At 45.6% G+C, this 18,910-nt stretch overlaps 1 protein-coding gene across 4 annotated transcripts in view; it reads right to left on the bottom strand.

Annotated features, from left to right (window-relative positions):
- The window catches only part of LOC149315413 (regulation of nuclear pre-mRNA domain-containing protein 1B), a 53,491-nt gene that overhangs the window by 17,553 nt on the left and 17,028 nt on the right, over positions 1–18,910 (bottom strand). For all 4 annotated transcript variants that reach the window (XR_016280364.1, XR_016280365.1, XM_089513421.1 and 1 more), the window contains exons 4-6: positions 13,798–13,910; positions 8,658–8,784; positions 6,610–6,785 (exon numbers count right to left, since the gene is read on the bottom strand). Coding sequence is in view for 2 of the 4 variants with exons in the window: in XM_089513421.1 (XP_089369547.1) it covers positions 6,610–6,785; positions 8,658–8,784; positions 13,798–13,910 (416 nt within the window). In the remaining 2 variants the exon portion in view is untranslated. The remainder of the gene's footprint in view (positions 1–6,609; positions 6,786–8,657; positions 8,785–13,797; positions 13,911–18,910) is intronic.

Below are 18,910 nucleotides of genomic sequence, written 5' to 3'. Positions count from 1 at the left end.
TGCTAAAGAGAATGCACATAAGTACAAACATTTCATATGGACATCACCCCATTCCACCAGGATGGCATTTAAACTCCATAAGAGGATGCTAGCGAGAGGATATTTAACCTAGAGAAAAACATAAAGATTTCCAATGTCTGGAGCATGGTGGAAGAAAAGGGCCCTGACCATAAGTGATGTGCAAGTGGTAACTGTCTTTGAGTCTTCCTCCTCATCTTCCTCTCTCCCTCCCATCATGTTCAAATGCCAGAAGACTTAAGCAGCTGACCTACAACAGACGAAGTAGCCAAGGGTGAGGAAAGGACCCTCTCTATCTTCAGCAATGGCTGTATTATGACCAGGCCTTCTCGGCTCCATGATGCAATTGTCCAGAAAAGCCTTTGGCCAGAGGGAAATGACCATAAGGTGTATTTCATAAGGTCAAAGGGTTAGTTTTAAGGAACTCTTTACATCTGAGGCATAGAATCATAGAGCTGGAAGAGACTGCAAGAGCCATCCAGTCCAACTGCCATGCAGGAAATCTAAATCAAAGCATCTCCGACAGATGGCCATCCAGCCTCTGTTTAAAAACCTCTAAGGAAGGAGATTCCACTACACTCCGAGGAAGGAGTGTGTTCCACTGTCGAACAGCTCTTACTGTTAGGAAGTTCTTCCTAATGTTGAGGTGGAATCTCTTTTCCTGGAGCTTGCATCCATTGTTCCGGGTCTTGTTCTCTGGAGCAGCAGAAAACAAGCTTGCTCCCTCCTCAATATGACATCCCTTCAAATACTTAAACAGGGCTATCATATAATCTCTTAACCTTCTCTTCTCCAGGCTAAACATCCCCAGCTCCTTAAGCTGTTCCTCATAGGACATGGTTTCCAGATCCTTCACCATTTGGTCGCACTCCTTTGGACACGCTCCAGTTTTTCAACATCCTTTTTAAATAGTGAGGCAGGGGAGAGCTGGAGATGCTTAAGCGTAAACACTAGAAATTTCCAGAAACAGTTGCTTTTCTTTGCCAGGTTTACAAGCAGGATTTCAGATGACAAGCAATGTAAGTGCAGATAAGTGAGCAATGAAACACCACCAGCATTAATCCATTAACAGGTCACCCAAATTCTCCCCCTTGCACTGCTGAGAGAGTTGGTCCAGATCCACAAGAGGCCCATTAGCCTTAAAAGGAAACAGCTCAAAATCATGAACCCAAAAAGCGAAGTTGGCTGGCGGCTCAGCTGGTAAGGGGAACAGGCAGATCAAGCAAACAGGCTTGACTTGTAAAGTTGAAGGCTTTCATGGCCAGCATCCATAGTTTTTTGTGGGTTTTTCAGGCTATGTGGCCATGTTCTAGAAGATTTTCTTCCTGATGTTTCACCAGCATCTGTGGCTGGCATCTTCCAGCCACAGATGTCAGCCACAGATGCCAATGAAACGTCAGGAAGAAAATCTTTTAGAACATGGCCACATAGCCTAAAAAACCCACAAAAAACTATAGGCTTGACTTAGCTTCAGTCCCCCTCTCAGCACATTCTCCAAACACGCACCCAGAGTCATGTCAAAGGCAGAGCTAAAACAGAAGGAAACTCCTTCAAAAGATTGAGACGAGAAGCAAAAGCAGACCTGCCATTCAATGCACACCTTTCATCCTTCTACAGAGAAGAAGGATGAAAAACACCACCATTTTATCCTTGTCAGACAAGAAGGGTTGCTGCAGTCTCCAACAGCTATTTGAAAATTTTTGTAGAACTTCTTATAAAAACCAGAGCCATTTCATGCTTTCATGTGTTCCCTCAACGATTATGGGATCAGTTGACCTATGGTATGACCCTGTCCCCATTCAGTTTTTAAGAAATTGACATTTAATTTTCCAAGCTTTCCAGGATCCGATTCATCTGAATTGAAATAAAAAGTGAAAAGTACAAAAACGTGCAAATAATTGGGGTCCATGCCCAAATCCCCAGCATTTTACTGCTCAAAGTAAGGTAAGGAAAGTAACATAGCGCACAATACATGTTGTGCTTGTGCTTGCACCACTTCAGAGACACCAGGACAGAGTTCTTCTGTTTTTTGCAATTTTCCCCCTTGCCCAGTGTGTTTATCGTGTGTACAATAAAACCTTCAGATGTGCCCGAAAGACCATTTTTTGCTTTTAAAAGGGCCCTGGTTGGGCTCAGACTGCTTTGCAAGTCATGTGCCTTACTTCTTACTAACTTACAAATCAGAGGCTCACTTTGGAAAATCCTACGCTTAGTAGGTTTCCTTATCAAGTATCACAGGAATAAATGAATAGCTAACATTTATATTTCTCCTTTTGACAGAACTAGGTGAAATCAGCAAACTTAGTGATCTCAAATAAGTGGATGAGATCTGTCACATTTCAAACTGATACAAGGGATTTGGGCAAACAGTCTTAAAAGTCTGATTCCCCCCCCCCCCCTCAAGATATAAGGGAGATGGGGATTTGATATATGTTACTATGTATTGCATATTGAACTGATTTTAGATGTAAGCTGCTTTGATTGTAGCTACAAAAAAGCGGGGCATAAATAAATAAATAATAATAATAAATAATTAATAATAATTTGTTTTATTTATATACCACTATTATTATTTTATTAGATTGTTCACCACTGCCATCCCAGTCACCTTCAAAACTGTGGCACAGACAGAGCTGGTGTTTTGTAATTCAGGTTTGAATTGTGCCCTCAACGTTCACTTTCAAGAAGAGAGGTCCTACTTCAACCCACTGTGCACCTTTCAGCCTAATGCTACTTGCTTATAAAGGTGAAATACATGTCTTTAGCCCCCTCTTCAGATTAACATCCAATGCTTCCTTTGGTCTCCTCTGTCAGCCTTTGAGTGCCGCAGCAGTAAAAAGGGCAGGGATTCCAATACTCATGGGCACTATCTAGCAGTGCCATCTAACAGTGCCACCATGCTATCTTGATCTAACAGTGCATCCTGGCATGATCAATGCTTTGGGATGACAGTTCTCAGCAAGGCTATGCAGAGGTCCAGGGCTGTGCTATTTTGGGATCTCTTGGTCAACAGGCTGAAGGAGTAAACACTGGCGCTCCATGTAAATACTGTTTAATTGCAGAATTTGCCTTGGCTGAAGATGAGTGATCATGTCAGCAGCCTCTAAATTACAGCCCCAATGTTTAGACAGCCAGCTGCGGTCCCAGAGACAGGGATTAACTATTTCATTTGATCAATGAAACATCACCCTGAGAATCTGGAGCACATCCGAAGATGTACAGTTACTTGCCTTATTTGATCAGTACACTACCGACCTTTCTCAATTCAGTAAAATAAATCCTGATTTAGATTGCCAGACAGAAGGCCAATTTCTCTTCCAAGTTCATTCCAGAAACAGGCTTTGGCTTCACAATGCACCTCCTCAGGGGGAGAAGAAGTCAGTTTTCATGGCTTTCCAAAGGGAAAGCCAGACTGGCTTGTTGCAGTGAAAAACAACAAAAGGCCCCACTGACACCTGGGAGACTAAAAAATGGACTTTAAGGACAAGCTCCCATGAGCAAATAAATGTGTTAGTACTACAGGACTCTGTCAGTGTTCATAAAATTAGAACATATAACACAACCTGCTCTCCATGTTCAAATGTTTAGGTGGCCTCGTGTCACAAGAGGGTATCACAAACAAAAAGGCCATTTTGTTAGAAGCCTTTACAGGTGAGCTTCTACACCAGAGGACTTGAAAAACATCACATGGTACAGCTGCCTGATAGATGTCTGGCTATGGCAGAAAGGGTGGGAGTACTCTTATTCTTAAATAAAAACCTTTTTAAGCTGGGATGAATCCAACAAAGAATGCCTTTGTGCTGAAATCAGCTGCTGCTCCTTTTTCTGATACATGTATTCAAGTAGTAATTGTATAAACTGACAATTGCAACTTACTGGTATGGAATGGCCTACCTGTATTTGTGTGTGTGTGTGTGTGTGCATACATATGTTATTGTTGTGGATTGAGAGGGTGTGGGATTCCATGACTGAGCGAGGATTTGAACTCTAGTCTCCAGTCATAGTCCAACACTCAAACCACAACACTAAGCTTCATCTCATCTATATCTTTATCTATACCTGTATCAATAGCTATATCTATACGATCGCCTCCTTCTATATAACCTGCCCTGGACGCTCAGGTCCTCTGGCAGACATTTACTCCGGTCAGCCAGAACTAGGCTGGCAACTGTCAGCCTGAGGACATTTTCTTCAGCCACCCCTAGACTGTGGAATGACCTGCTAGAAGACATTTGACAGCTGAATACACTGTCCAAATTCAACAGAGCATTAAAGACCAGTCTCTTCTGGCAGGCTTATTCAGATGATTTTTAAACTGTGAATTTTAAATGATGAATTTTAAATGTAGATTGTTTTTTGTGGGTTTTTTGGGCTATGTGGCCATGTTCTAGAAGAGTTTATTCCTGACGTTTCACAGCATCTGTGGCTGGCATCTTCAGAGAATGCTGAATGTAAATTGTTGTAATATGTATGCATCTGGTTCATGCTTTTAATTGATGTGTGCTTTAAATAATGTCTTTTCAAATTATGTTTGTCAGTTAATTGTTGTTGTTCCTTGCCTCAATCTGTAGGGATAGGCGATTAAGAAATAATAGAAATAGTAGTGGTAGTAGCAATAATAATAATAATAATAATAATAATAATAATAATAATAATGCCAGCCTCCAGGGATCCCATTGATTTAAAAGGCCTGGGAGTGCAAAGTGACCTGTGATCCTCATGCAAGGCTTTGTGAGGCTGGGCGGGGTGTGAGCATGAGCTGCAATGCTGCCAGCTGTATTTGCAAAGGTGACAGGTGTTAAGTCTGCACAGCTGAGTTGGAGCCAGGAGTTTCCAAGCTGCAGCATTGATCTGCCCATATCAGAAAGACAAACATGGTTTCACAGCACTTTTACTCGACTCTCTGCTTCCCTTCTTACTGCTAACAGATTTCACCATCCAACCTAACCTCCACAGAGCTTCAAGTGGTACTGAAGTGCAATTGCACTAATAACATCTGCAAAATCATGTACAGGTCCAGAATCAGAGCTAGGATAAGCTGAGAGGCAAGAGAAACCCACAGCTTCTCAGAAGTAGGATGAGAGAAGGGTGGCCCTGCTTGGCCCTTGCGTCTTCTTCTGGAGAAGGCTGCCCTCTGCAGTAAGTCAGGATCCGCCCAAGAACAGCTGCTCAGAACTGTCAGCGCATGAGAGCCACAGGAAGCTCTTAATGTGCTGCCCAGGGGCAATGCAACAGATGGCAGAGTGACATACAAGCAGAATCATTAATTACACTCCCGTATTAGTCTCAGGATGCCAAGCAGAACATGCTGCCTTGCTGGAAGTGGTACATTTCAGATAAATGACACTCTGCCCTATACATGTGCATTTCTGCCCATTGTTGCGCTCCAGTCCATGGTATACAGCTATTTATAGTCTGTTTTTGTTTCTCTGTGTTCAAGCTTCTGATGAAAAGGCCCTTTTTTTTAACCATTCAGCCTCATAAACAGTTAAGACAGGGTCGATCAAAGACTGCCAAGGCTTTAGCTTGTGCAGTCATCTTACCAAGAATGGATGAACCCCACCCCAAGCACGGAAGTCGTGAAAGCCAGGCAAGGCTTCACAAAGTACAAACAGAGGCGCGTTACAGACTGCCCAAAACGGGCAGTCTGCTGCCACCGCTGGTTGCTGCGTCCGGGAACCACAGCGGCCAAACTGTGTGGTTCCCGGGCGGAGCCAGAAAGAAGCGCCGAAATGGCGCTTCTTTCTGGGCCCCAGAAGTGGCGCTGCGAGGCGCTAGTCACGCATTTGTGGTGTCACTTCCACCATGCGACGTCCGGACGCTATGCGTCCGCGACGTCAAAATGGCGCCCCCCATGTGGACGGGCACCGCCATTTTGTACGGACTCGGTCCGTACTAGGGTTGAGGGGCATCAGGAAGTGACACCCCTTCTCAACCCGAACACGCCCCTTCTCAGCCCTTAGCACGCCCCTTTGGCGTGTTTGTAATGCGCCTAAAGTCACCAAACAGGAAGGGAAAGGAAAAAAGAGCATCTATTACTAGCACAGGTACATGCCAGACACTCTGAGAAAGGGGGGACACTGGGAAGACAGCCTGGCCACCAGAACCACCCACAAAGCTTAATAACCTTCAAGAAAGGCCACGTTTTAGGGTTTCCTTTTCCCACAGAGGTATCATGCTTTCATATTAGTGGCACAGCTCAAGCATGGAGCATTCATTGTAACTTCTGTGTTCAGGATTTGCGAACATACCTGCCAACTCCTTCCCCATCATTCTTGCCCCCTGATCTTTACAGTAGAGGCTTGTCATGCTATCCCACATTACTGTGGCTCAAGAGCAGAGAGTCACATTTGAACCAGTGATGTGTGTTCTCTCGGCTTGAGCATATGTTCTACAAGCGCACAAACACACACAAGTTGTAGTTCCCTGTGGTATGCGCTTAGGGTGACAAGACAACACATGCGCCTGTTCTTTACATGCTAAATCACTGCCATTACATGGCACAGCAACTCTAGATTTGTGTTTTAAGGTAACTTAAAGGAACCTTTGAGGAAGGAGAGGACTCTCAGCATCTGCCTGGGTGATACTCACTTCCAACTTCTTCTCCTTTTCCGTCAGCACATCCTTCTGGTTCTGCGTGTACTCAATCAGCATGCGTGCCAGCTGGCGCCGATCCTCCAGCTCTGCTGCCAAGCGCCCATTGTATTCCGCTAGTAGCAAACACGCCTCGTCTACCGTCTTTGAAAGGCGCTCCGCTGCCTCTTTGTCTGGGCAGAAAGGAGGCAAACAATTTACATGGGCTCCCCTCACACCTCTTTGTGCCGACAACAAAAAAGCAGCTCCCACCCACCAGCCTCTCCTCTGTGGTGAATTTCCAATTGAGGAGCTCGTGCTCACCAACAAAGTGGCAATCTTCTTTAAACAGAGCTGGAGAAATAAAACCATTGGAATCTCCTGACATTCATAGAGCCAGTCTAAGAGAGTATGTGTACATACATGCAAACGCTTTTCAGGAAAGCCAAGGAAGCATTGCCATGGCTGGCTGTGCCCAGCTGGGAGCCAGAAAGCATGCTGGCAGCAGGGAGGGCGGCTCAGGCAGTATCCAAAGGGCAAATGGCTAAAAAGCAGAACCCAGCTAGAGAGCCAACAGTTGTATAGCCACTGAACCTCACGTTTGGGGAGAGGGCCTTCTTGGTGACTGTTCCCAGGCCAAGGAATTCTCTCCTGCAGGAGGCTAAGCTGGCCCCCCTCTCTGCTCTCCTTCCACTGTCCCCCAAAGGCCACTTTGTATCGTATTGGATCGAGGTGGCAAACATGACTATCAATAGATAAAAGCATAACAGGACATATTAGATCCTGGTTCCCCAATCTCTCTCCCACCCTAAAATACCATTAAAAACAATTCCCAATAAAATGGTTAATCAAATAAAATGAGATCAAAGTCCGGTAGGTACAGCTAAACAAATGGAGGGGAAATTCTGATGAGATCAGTTTGGGAAGGCTTGCCTGAAGAGATCCGTTTTTATTGCCTTCTTAAAGGCCTTCAAAGATGTTAGATGGCGGATCTTAAGATGCAGACCATTAGCTGGTTGCTGTTTTCTTTTAATGTGGGGAGCTGTACCTTTTCCTCAGTTGTTATGCTTTAAATGCTTTTAAACCCCCTCTTTGGATGCCTTTAAACCAAGGCTGGAAGGTCATCTTCTTTCAGCTGTATACCGCTTTGATCTTAGGAAAAGCAGTCTATAAATAAACAATTTATTATTATTATTATTATTATTATTATTATTATTATTATTATTATTATTCAGGGTGCCTTAGGTCCAGTACAGACTGCCCAAAAAGTGTGGCTTGCCAGTGCCTGTTTTTCCGCCGGAGGGAAGCCTCAGCCGCCAAACCGTGAGGTTTCCCGCCGGCGGAAAAAGAACCCGCAAAAAGCAGGTTCTTTTGAAGCCGTGTGACACCGTGCGGACTCCGCGTGGCACTTATGTAACAATGGCAGCGCCCATATATATAGGGCGCCACCACTGTTACTCCCTCGTCACATGCGAGGGTTGCAGGGCGTGTGGGCGCTCAGTCAACCCCTAACACGTGACGAGGGCGCCTAAAAGGCCTGTATGTACCAGGCCAGTGTTGTATATTCCTGACTTTTTTAAAGCTAGGTTTTGTTTTAAATGCATGCTGTTAGCTGCCATGGGAATCTGAAGCTCCACCACATAATGCTGGACTGCAACTCCCAGTGTTCATGAATACTGGTTGTTAGCTGGGGCTGCTGGAAGCTGCAGTTCAACATCTAGAGGGCCATATGATTCCCACCTCTGCTTTCCAGTGTAACTGCCTCACTGCTGCCTCACAGGTTAAGTGCCTGATATGATGAGAACAACTTCAAGGGAGGGACAGGGTAACTATCCTCAACACAATGACACCACTGTACCCACAGGGAGAGAAAAGCAAGAATGGCAGAAACAGGGTAGAAATGGATGAGCCACGACCAAGCCATACTGGGCCAAAAAACCAATGGAAAGACTGTCTTCCATCTTAATGCCAGAACTCAATGGGGCCAACTTGCATACCACATGCCATTAACTTCATGAACCACGCCACATCCTCCATGCTCAGGTAAGAGTGTTTTGGATTCTCACCTGTAATCTTCTCTAATAGCGACACATCTTGAACCTCTTGGGGAAGGGAGGCAATTTTCTGCCGCACCGTGGCATCTCCTGAGGCAGCATTTTCCAGATCTTGCAGGGCTTTGATCAAGTCCTCTGTCTGCACAAGAAAGGCACAAAAAGACACCAATGGCAATTTCTGGATTTCCACAGCTGCCGTGCTGCTTCCTCCATACAGCACATGCCCTTTCCAAAAGATGCCTTTCTCTATACAGTTGTATGTATGCCAGGCTATTAGCACTATGGAGACTGGATGGCCCTCTGTCACAGGGAGTGCTCTGATGGTGTCTTCCTGCGTGGCAGAAGAGGGTTTGAGTGGATGGCCCTTGGGGTCTCTTCCATTTCTAGGATTCTATTATATAAAAAGGATGCCATGTTGAAGAGGGAACAAGCTTGTTTTCTGTTGTTCCAGAGACCACGACATGGAGCAATGGAAAAGAGACTCTGCCTAAACATTAGGAAGGACCTCCTGATGGTGAGAAAGCTGTTTGACAATGGAAGACACTGGTAGCCTGGAGTGTGCTGGAGTCTCCTCCTTTGTTTTTGTTTTTTAAAACAGCGGCTGGATGCCCATCTGTCTCAGGGAAAGCTTTGGTGATGTCTTCCTGCATGGCAGAATAGGGAAGGATTGGATGGCTCAAGAACTCTCTTCCAACTCTAGGATTCTATGGACATAATTTGGGGGGAAGAGCACTGAGAAGATGCCTTCTGCAGTAGTTTCCCATAAAAACATTTCTGCCACTTTGGGCATTTATTTGCCAGTATAGGTTCCATTCCTGGAGTTCTGCAGAGTTCTAATATCACTCTTGTTGGCCCCTTAGGGGAAAAATGGCAACTGCTAGATAAGGATGAAAGCTCTAAGTGTGTGTGTGTGTGTGGCATAAGTCCAAGATTTTGCTGCCATATGGAATAGACTGGAACAGAGAGACTGCTGACTGCACATTGCTTTGCTGGCACTGTCTGACACCATGTGGCTCTAAGCATCCACTGGGATGCTTAGGCAGTCACTGCTCAAACTGTGTATGTGTGTGTATATGTGTAGGAGGGAGAAACTGGGATCACAGAGAACAGCCAGTGCAATGGATCTCTGAAAGTCGTCTTGCACTCTGCATTGCCAGGGCTGTCAACCCCAATGCTTGCTAAAACCTCTGCCCAAGGCATCAGAAGAACTCCTGTCTTTTCAAATTCCTCTCACACACATCAGCTTTGTTTTAGGAGAACTAAATCACATCAAGTCTGACCAAAGATCCCATCTATTTCAACTGCAGCATGCAAAAGGTTTTAGAGGTCCAAGCTGTTTTTCAACTCTTCAGGGGAGAAGCCAAGTGCTGACTGTGGGGCCCTTTGCAAAGCTAGAATCTGTCTCCTCAGGGCTTATAAATTTACCTATGGAACTCTGTAAACCAAGAGTGGGTTCCTGTGGCAGGGCTGTGGGCTTAATTTCCAGCCCCAACTCCTACCATGGGCTCTGAAAAAAAATGCAACTAAGGATTCCAGAAACTGAAAATGGGGCAATCAGAAAGGCAGTTCCAGTTCGGAATGGGGAAGGATTTTGGGAACGGGGAGAGATTTTGACTTGTGTAAGAATGAATACCTGCCTCTCCTGAACACTTCCTGGAGTGCATATACTTCTTAATTTGCAACAGAACTCTCAGTCTGCACTCAATGACCAGCTTGGTTAGCATATCTAGTAATAATATATTTGGAAGACAAGAAGTTCTGTCATTCTGGATTCCAGAGAGGAACCCACAGACCCTACTCTCTCCCTTTGCCATAAAGTACATCTACTAAATTACAAACACTTAAAGTGACAAAAATATATTTTGGATTTTCAAAGCAGGATTTTCTGGCTTGCAAACCTTCATAGAATTCTCCCGTAAACTATTTCTCCAATTTGTACAAGCATTCTGTCATGTCTCTCCCAGCCCTTCAGAAGAGCCATGGCAGTCTCAGCACAACCAGACATGATGGATGAGATGGAAGGTCTTGCCACAGCAAATGCAGAACCACCAAAAATCTTCAGAGAAGCTAGACTAGGCAGCTGGAGCAATATCCTGCAATGGCTTGTTTGAGGATGTCTCTTCTTGCACCATGAAGCTCTAGTTCAAGGGTGGACAACTATCTGAAGTCCAGGGATTGCACACACCATGTTACCTGTCACAACTGGCCACAATGCCCCCCCACCCGCAATCAGTTAAAATACCCCCAAAGAAAAGCCTCATGAATCTCCAAGGGGCTGCAGTATCAGGGCTACCAGGTTTTCAGGAGACCATGACATGATTTAAAGGTCCCAGGAGGGACCTTTTTCAAAGCCAGATGTGACCACAAATCATTTCTGATTTGGGGGGTGGAGGGTGGGAGTCCCATCTCAGCTAAAACAGCTCAGCTTCCACCACACAAAAGAACTAGGGATAAGTGTACCCTACCAGACCCAGAAGGTTCAAGGGGCTTTTTCCAGCAAAAAGAAAGCTAGGGGGGACTGTGGGATAAAGCATGCAAGTGGACTTTACTATAACTGCTGTAATCCCGCCTTAATCCAAAGGGAGGGGCGGGAAATATAAATAAAAATTTATTATTATTATATTCATAGAATCATAGAGTTGGAAGAGACCACAAGGGACATCCAGTCCAACCCCCCTGCCATGCAGGAAATCCAAATCAAAGCATCCCCAACAGATGGCCATCTAGCCTCTGCTTAAAGACCTCCAAGGAAGGAGACTCCACTACACTCCGGGGGAGTTTGTTCCACTGTCGAACAGCCCTTACTGTCAGGAAGTTCCTCCTAATGTTGAGGTGGAATCTCTCTTCCTGTAGCTTGCATCCATTGTTCCGGGTCCTGTTCTCTGGAGCAGCAGAGAACAAGCTTGCTCCCTCCTCAATGTGACATCCTTTCAAATATTTAAACAGGGCTATCATATCACCTCTTAACCTTCTTTTCTCCAGGCTAAACATCCCCAGCTCCCTGAGTCGTTCCTCATAGGGCAAGGTTTCCAGACCTTTCACCATTTTAGTCGCCCTCCTCTGGACACGCTCCAGTTTCTCAATGTACTTTTTGAATTGTGGTGCCCAGAACTGGACACAATATTCCAGGTGGGGCCTGACCAGAGCAGAATGCAGTGGCACTATTACTTCTCTTGATCCAGACACTATACTTTTATTGATGCAGCCTAGAATTGCATTGGCCTTTTTAGCTGCCGCATCACACTGTTGACTCATGTTCAACTTATGGTCTACTTGGACTCCCAGATCCCTTTCACATGTACTTTCATTCAGCCATGTGTCTCCCATCCTATATCTGTGCATTTCATTTTTCTGCCCTAAGTGCAGTACCTTACATTTCTCTGTGTTGAATTTCATTTTGTTAGCTTTGGCCCAGCTTTCTAGTCTATTCAGATCATTTTGAATGTTGGTCCTGTCCTCTGGAGTATTAACTATTCCTCCTAATTTGGTGTCATCTGCACATTTGATAAGTGTGCTCCCAATTCTGTCATCCAGGTAATTGATAAAGATGTTGAATAACACTGGGCCCAGGACAGAGCCCCACTGGACACCCCACTGGTCACTTCTCTCCAGGATGAAAAGGAGCCATTGCTGACCATCCTTTGGGTTCGGCCGGTCAACCAATTACAGATCCATTTAACAGTTACTTTGTCTAGCCCACATTTTACAAGCTTGTTTGCAAGAATATCATGGGAAACCTTGTCAAAGGCCTTACTGAAATCAAGATATACTATATCCACAGCATTCCCTTCATCTACCAAGCTGGTAATTTTATCAAAGAAAGAGATCAGATTTGTCTGGCATTATTATTATTCCTGCTCTCACCTTTCTTCCTGTCAGAATCTGGCATATTCTGTCATAGTCAAATTTTGTAATGTCTTAGTTACAGAAAAGAATGATGGGAGGTGTAATATTAGTAGAGAGGTCAGCTGGTGTTTCAAAGGAGTGTTTGGTGCCTGGGGCTTATTTCATTTTATGCCACCTTTCTCTCAAAAAGGGACCCAAGATAAAAATACCTTAAAAACCATTTCTTTGAAAAACAATTAAAATCAATGAGTTAAAACAGTATAAAATTAAGATTAAAAACATAGAAAAGTTAAAATACAGATGTGTGGAGGAAGAATTTTCTCAAAGTTGGCAGGCAGGAAACAGAAGGTAGATGGGAAGAGAACTGTACTGTTGGCTGGAGGAAACAATGGGATGCAGAGAAGAGGACTGATATGTTCTAATTAGTTAACAAATTAATACGAAGCTTACAAAACCCATTGGCAGGGTAATGTTAATATTAGGCCTGTGTTAGGGTATTATGGCACTTCACTTTTCAGATGCCTTCCTGTTAACACCTAAAGATTTTAGGAATAAAGTGTTTATTGTTTACAGTACAGAAGATTTGTTCACTGAACCCCTGGAGGAAATAGCAGTTCTTGACACTTCCCCAGAAATTCCAGGATCAGATACTCTTGCCTTCACACTTGATGTGGTGGCACAGCTTGGAGTCCTAATCTTCCAGAGCCACCACGGGCCTTTCTGGATCTGGATCAACCCGCTGCTCCCAGCTCTGGGCCAGTCCTTTCACAGCACTGCACCCCTTATTAAGACTCCCTTGTAAGTCGAATGGGATAGGCCTGGGAAAACCACCATCGGCTCTGTCAATATCTCCATCCTTAATAACTCCTAAGAATCACCCAGGAGACAAACTGCAGTCACAGATAATCTGAAGGACATTTTCTTTTGGAACAAAGAACAGCCAGCCTTGTGGCTCAGCAGGGCAGGGAACCCAGGTTTAATGAACTTCCTGCACTCATCTATTAGCCATATGAATTAAATCGCACCCTGCTGGGTTGCAACTGACTGCCTCGCTTTGAGCAATTCCTTTTATTTTGTGGAGAGTGCAGCAATTTCAAGGAATAATATTTGTTTTATGCTCCTTTTTTTAAAAAAATACTATTTTATGTTCTTCCTCCATTTGTGAGTTCCAATAGCTTTCAGCTAACTAATGGAAGCCACTGCTGCCAGCTCTCTTGCACTTGTTAATGGTGCCCCCTCGTGGCTCTCTTTTGGCCAGAGGGCTTCTCACATCCATCCCTAGATCCCCCACACTTTGCAGACATACCAGAAGGGGCCCCGCATTGGGGTCCTGCGGGGAGTAGCTCCCAGGGTAATCATCATCTTCCTCTTCTTGGATCTGCTGAAACGTCCGCTTCAAGGACTTTTTCTCCTCTGTAACTGAGAAGAGACATGCATGTTCACAAAGATGCTGTTTAAAAGCACTTTTCTGGCCAGTTTTCTTTTTCTTTGGAAGATGGGACTGGGCTTGTAAATTTTAAAATCACAGTTCACCTGCAAAGACCAATATCAAGCCTGTCATCATGTTGTAATACATGCTGGCTACCCTTGAGTTGCTGAAAAGAAAACAAGGAACCTCAGCTTCCATTTCTTTTCATTTCAATAATGCTGTTTAAATGATGCATGCGTCCCAAGAAGCTGGAAATAGCTCCAAAGCCACACTCCATTCCTAAGGACTGGAATGCAGCTCTGGCGCAGCTTCTGGCCTCTTAAGATGTGTGTGTCATTTAAACAGCATACCTCCAAAGTGACCCGAAGCAGCCTTATTTTGGCCTGTCCGTTCGGGCCCAATGATACATTGAAAAATGCAGTTTAAGTCTACAGGTAGAGGCCAGAACCCTGTTCATGTACTATACTAGCAATGGCACTTTTTATTCCCCAGCAAGAGACAATGCAGGCAAGGGAAGGAAGACAAGGTTCCCCAAGCAACCTCCTGCACCATGCTTTCCTACTTTGTGGCTGTACTGAGGCTTTTTTAGTCCTTCGACTACCACCTACCCCAGTGCAGTCCAGCTACAGGTTACTATCTGATCAGAAGCAACTGATGCTTGAATGTAAGGGGAGTATCCATGAAGCTACCATCAAGTCCCAGCAACAGGACTGGACACTGCTCTTGGCAGCTGCTGGAAGTCTAACACCACTCCTGTCATTTCAATGGGGTATGAGCAGGAAGGAGCATGTTCCAGGCAGGGATGTCTCCCTAGCAAAAAGTGGCTTGAAAGATGTTCTTTGCCACCAAGGAAGAATTTGGATTAAAATTCATGAATAATAATAATAATAATAATAATAATAATAATAATAATAATTTTTTAATACCGCTTTTCCAGCAGATCAAAGCGGTTTACAGTTTCTCAAAAAATATGCAAACGTATACAACAATATAACACAATAATCATAACTAGGCATTCAATTCAATAATTTTTTTTAAAATCTACATACAAACAGCAATATAAAATCTATCAGTCACAGAATCTATCAGTCGAATCCTAAAATGAACTTTCCATCAGGGAATAGCATTCTACAAGGGGTCAGGAGGGTATGCCAACCGAAATAAATGAGTCTTCAAGGCCTTCTTAAAGGCATCCAAGGTGGAACAGAGCCGGATTTCGTCTGGAAGTTTATTCCAGAGGGTCGGAGCTGTCGACGTAAATGTCCTTTGGTGAGTTGTTGTCAGTCTCACCCTAGGGCACTCTAACAAATGTTTCCCTGTTGTTCCGAGAGTGCGGGGTGGATTGTGTGGGGAGAGGCGCTCCCTCAAGTAACTCAGGCCCAAGCCATGTAGGGCTTTATAGGTAATAACCAACACTTTGTATTGAGCCCGGAAGCTAATAGGCAGCCAGTGAAGAAATCTTAATACCGGTGTTATGTGGTCTGACCTGGAAGTTCCAGCGACCAATCTGGCTGCAGTGTTTTGAACTAACTGAAGTTTCCGAACCTGGTACAAAGGAAGCCCCATGTAGAGCGCATTACAGAAATCTAACCAAGAGGTTACCAGTGCGTGTACTACTGTTTCTAGGTCCCTTTGGTCCAGACAGGGATGCAGCTGGCGTATCAGCCGAAGCTGGTACCAAGCACTCCTGGCCATCGCATCCACCTGTGATGACAACTGTAGAGATGAATCCAGGAGTACTCCCAAACTGCGAACTTTGTCCTTTAGGGGAAGTGTGACCCCGTCCAGGACTGGGTGGCAAATTTCCCTGACCGGACTTGGGGTACCTATCACGAGTACCTCTGTTTTCTCTGGATTCAGCTTGAGTTTGCTTTCCCTCATCCAGCCCATTACTGACCCCAGACAGGCATCCAGAGGAGAGATGCCATCCTTAGTCACTGTATCAGTAGAAGACATGGAGAGATAGATCTGGGTGTCATCAGCGTACTGATAAGACCGAGCTCCATGCTTCCGGATGATCTCTCCCAGCGGCTTCATGTAAATGTTAAACAGAATGGCGCCCTGAGGGATGCCAGATGTCAGCTCTCTTTTGCGAGAGCAACAGTCCCCCAGTCTCACCATCTGGAACCTTCAGGACCGGAGCCACTGGAGCGCAGTGCCCCCGATGCCCAGCTCCCTCAGGCGCTCCAGAAGGATACCATGGTCGATGGTATCGAAAGCCGCTGAGATGTCCAAGAGTACCAACAGGGTCACACTTCCCCTGTCGATGCCCAGACGAAGATCATCGACTAAGGCAGTGGTTCTCAACCTGTAGGTCGCGACCCCTTTGGGGGTCGAACGACCCTTTCACGGGGGTCGTCTAAGATGGCCTTAGGAACGAAGAATCTAGAGGTACTCGGCTGTTACCCAGATGGTCCACAGAGGGAGATGCAAGCTTTGGCAAGAAGCTACCTTCCCAGCCTCCCCCTTCAAGTATTATTTTCTGGATCCAGTGGAATGCTGAGAATCCCTCAAGGGTCCCGGACCTGGGCTTTGGCAGCCCCTCCCCACTTGGCTTCCCTCGGGAGTTCTTCCGGTCTCCTCGCCTCCCACAGCCACCCTTGCCTTCGGTGAAGCAGCTGTACAGCCCTTTGCAAAAAGTGATGGAGGGAGAGCGCGGGCTCCCAGCTGCAGCCAGAGGGGCGGGATGCCTTTGGGAAAGGCGACCGGGGTGTGTGTGTGTGTGTGTGTGAGAGAGAGAGAGAGAGAGAGAGAGAGAGAGAGAGAGAGAAAGGGGCATAGGAAAGGCTGCCCCGCTGAGTCGACTGCCCTCCCCCCGCCTTCTTAGAGCCTCCTTGCCTATATTTAGGGCCCCTCAGAGGAGGTGCTGCAGCAGCCAAACCCAGAAGGGATTGGTCGCAGCTCAGCAGCTGGGCTTCGGGAATAACAACAACAACCCTTAGCCCAGGAATGGGGCTTTTTTGTGTGTCTGTAATGGTTTAGTGTGTGTGTGTTTTAAAAATCCTGCTTTGCTCAAAGGTTTTCGTCAACAGAAGGAGAAAAAGCTGGCTCCTTTACTTTTTACTTTTTATTTTGGAAGGCACGCCACATCTGAGGAACCCCCCAAAACAGCTTCGGCTGGGTGGCTGTGGTAGTGGTTGGGTGCCTTCAAGTCATTTTTGAACCTAAGGCTACCCTTTCTTGGCAGGTTTCTGCAGAGGGGGATTTGCCCTTGCCATCCTCTGAGGATGTCAACCCTAGTCTCCAGAATCCTAGCTCAATGCTCAAACCCACTACACCACTCTGCCTCTCTCCAGCTGGTTTGTTGCTATTATTATGCACCTTCGGGTCATTTCTGACTAATGGCCACCCTGTGTTTTCTTGGCAAGATTTGTTCAGATAAGGTTTGCCATTGCCATTCCTCTGAGGCTGCAAGAGTGTGACTTGCCCAAGGTCACCCAGGGGGTTTCATGCTCAAACCCTGGTCTCTAGAATCATAGTCCAATACTCAAGCCACTCTGCAGGAGGAAGGAATACTTTAGTTTCCACTTCCCTCAGTCTCTCTGCAGGTAACGGCACCTGCTCCATACCCAGCACCCCTCATCCCACTCCCTCCCCAGCCTCCATCCCTTCCTCTCAGGGTGACCAGGACATGTCCCCCATGTCTCCTTTTCTAGGCTGTGTTCCCCATTTCAACCTTCTGTCCAGGAGGAATGACAAAATGTCCAAAATCATCCCTCCCTCCTGACCCAAACATGCTCCTTTTCCAGGATGTGTCCTCCAGGAGGAATGACAAAATGCCTTCCTTTGGGAGCCTGACTTAAGAAGCCTGAATTTACATTTGTTTTTAGTTGTTCTTTGGTCCTCCATTTTTCTTGACGGCCCTCCATTGCCCACTCCCCCCAGCCTGGAACCTCCATCTTTTCCCCTCCTGTCTGCCTTCTCCCCTTTCTCAGGATATGGGAGGATGGTGAGAAAATCCACTGCCCATGCCAGCCTCTCACTCATGATTTTATGAAAGAGAAGAGGGAGGCCGCTGGGCCACCTTAACTGGGCGCCACATATGAAAAGCTCTGCCACCAGCTGTCTGTCTCTCCCCCCCCCCCCCCCCACGTCCTAATTTTCCAGGATCTGTCTTGCATTTCAGTCTTCTGTCCAGGAGGGATTCTAAAATGTCCTCCACTGAGAGTACTACTAAGCAGGAATGTATAGTTTTGAGCTTTTCTGTGGTCATGTCCCTCAGTTTCCTTAAAGGCCCTAATTTTGTGGTGCATTGTCCTCAGGCTGACCAAAGGTCCTCATTTTCCAGGACCTGTTTTAAATTTCAACCTTCTGTCCAGAAGAGATTCCACAATGTCCTCCACAGGGAGCAGGACTAAGAAGCAGGAATTTATATTTCTAAAAGTGTTTTGAGCTTTTCTGTGGCCCTGCCCTCCCTTTTTCTTGGAGGTCCTCCATTTTGCAGTGCCTCATCCTCAAGGTGACCAGACGTCCCCTTTTTCCAGGGCCTGCCCTCCATTTCTACTTTCTTATCCAGGAGGAATTCCAAAAGGTCCTCCATTGGGAGAACTAAGAAACATACATTTATATTTCTAGGAGTGTTCTGAGCTTTTGTTTACTCGTATCCTCTGCTTTTCTCAAAGGTCTTCCATTTTGCTGGGAGGACATCTGTGGGCAGGGAACTGTCTGTTGTCCCCTCTATTGTAAACCGCTCGGATTCCCAGTGATTGGGTGGTATATAAATAAAACCTATTATTATTATTATTATTATTATTATTATTATTATTATTATCTGGGCACTCTGTCCCTGCCGCCCCTTTATAGCCAGAGATGATAATAAGGCTTGGAGCCAAAGGGGGTTTGCTGGGAGAAGTCGGTGTTTACCAACTTCTATCCAAGAGGCTGCATTCTCCCCTTGAACAATAGGGTTCACAAGCCTCAGTGGGATGTGTGTATGTGTGTGCATGCACAAATACAAAAATAATTTTATAGTTGGGGGTCACCACAACAT

The sequence above is a fragment of the Sceloporus occidentalis genome, unplaced genomic scaffold (assembly GCF_023333645.1).
Source record: "Sceloporus occidentalis isolate IW3139 unplaced genomic scaffold, rSceOcc1.0.p SCAF_3, whole genome shotgun sequence".
NCBI classification, from domain to species: domain Eukaryota; kingdom Metazoa; phylum Chordata; class Lepidosauria; order Squamata; family Phrynosomatidae; genus Sceloporus; species Sceloporus occidentalis.
Note: the sequence above shows the minus strand (reverse complement) of the source record. Positions and strands in the feature narration are given on the sequence as shown.